We start from the raw sequence: 1610 nt of genomic DNA on the forward strand, positions 1-1610 counted from the left end.
AATTTCTTGCAAAAATAACAGAATCCCAACTGTTTTGTAATTTTATTGTTTTTTCTCTAATTGTGGCTTCTGTCAGATTTACATAAACATTTCCACCTTTTTGTTTCAAATTTAGATTTTTTTAAAATCAAGGAAGTTGTGGCTCTTACGGGTCAAATTTTCCCCTTAAAAAAAGTTTTTTCTGTTAATAAAACTGATTCTTCAGTTATTTTTTAGTTTAGTTCTTAAGCTAAAGAAACAAACCTTCATATTTTTTTCTGAGTGTCTCTAAAAATAAAAACAAATGTTTTTTCCTCTGCAGATCTGAAACAGGTGGAATCGAGCAGAGRTGGTCCACATGTCGCCCCCTGCTGGCTCAGATGGAAAAAACAGAAGGTTGAACAAACAGCTGCAAACAAAAAAACACAGAATTCTGGGAAATTAAAATCACATTAAAATGATTAAATACGCACCGAAAGCAACAGGATAAACCTAAGACAGATTAATTTTTATTAGTATAATTTGAGTGGTGTTGGTTTRGAAGGATCACAGCTCCAAACATTCATTAGTCCAGCTGAAAAAGGATTTTACAGAAATGGTTCTGATCTTTATAAAGAAGCAGTTTATAACAGTAATAAATCCCATCCTTTGGTACAGTTTTGGGAATGTTTTGGAATATAAATGACAGAATTGTAGGTAGTCGGTGTTTTGCAGGACCTCCTCTGGTCCGGTCCGGTTCCTGGTTGGAAACTGAAGAAGGTGGATCCGGTTACAGGCTGCTGTAGATCCTCTTGATGGTGTCGCCTTCGTCTTTAGCAATGATGCCCTTCTCGATGTACGAGTCCACCTGCTGGTCCATGAAGTCCTTCAGCTTGGACAGGTCGTAATCTGGAGGGACGGGCAGAAAAACCACACGTAAAGTCACAGTTCAGCTGTTTTTAGAGCGGCGTTTAAACTCAGACCAGAACAGATCCACGCTGTCTTTGTTTTTACACAACATGGAGGGTCGACAACTGACCATCCTATGGGACTGTTGAGGTTTACTATTAGAGACAGGACTGGAAGCCTGAAGCTGAAGCCACTTAAAATAAGAGCTCATTTTCCTGACTTCAAAATAAAACCACTTCKGATCATTTTCATGTAGCTCCCGCCTCGCTGCTGTTCGTTCAAAAAGGATTTTTTTTTCAAAAGACGTAAAGTTTTAAGACTTAAAGTCTGTGATTGATAGCCAGTTAGACAGTTGGGAGGATGTAGGCGGGGCTATGGAGGGGACCGCCCCCTCTGGGTCCCAAATGAACAAACATCTCCGTCCGTCACGATAAAAACACGACTGCAGTAAAACCTGCAGCTGCTCCAACAGACTGGGATTAGAAAAGTAAGATGTTTATGTTTTTAAAACTTAACATTTGTATCGACTGCAGAGTTGTAAAGGAACTAAGTACAAATACTTTGTTAATGTACTTAATTTGAATTTTTGGGTATCTGTACTTTACCTGAGTAATTATTTTTCAGTCTACTTTTTACTTCTTACATTTATAAAAAAGACAAGAAGTATAAAGTTGTTACTTTTATTTCATTTTATCTTGTTTTTATTGCAGCTTGTTGTTGTAAAAAATAAAAACTATCCATAT

The 1610-nt window shown here is 37.2% G+C and overlaps 1 protein-coding gene across 1 annotated transcript in view; it reads right to left on the reverse strand.

Annotated features, from left to right (window-relative positions):
- Positions 1–48: 48 nt before the first annotated feature.
- scg3 (secretogranin III) overlaps positions 49–1610 on the reverse strand; it is a gene marked incomplete in the record, with an annotated part of 28739 nt that continues 27177 nt past the window's right edge. The window contains 1 exon segment of the mRNA XM_014026660.1: positions 49–867. Coding sequence (XP_013882114.1) covers positions 749–867 — 119 coding nt within the window.

The sequence above is a fragment of the Austrofundulus limnaeus genome, unplaced genomic scaffold, assembly GCF_001266775.1.
Source record: "Austrofundulus limnaeus strain Quisiro unplaced genomic scaffold, Austrofundulus_limnaeus-1.0 Scaffold578, whole genome shotgun sequence".
In the NCBI taxonomy this organism is placed as follows: domain Eukaryota; kingdom Metazoa; phylum Chordata; class Actinopteri; order Cyprinodontiformes; family Rivulidae; genus Austrofundulus; species Austrofundulus limnaeus.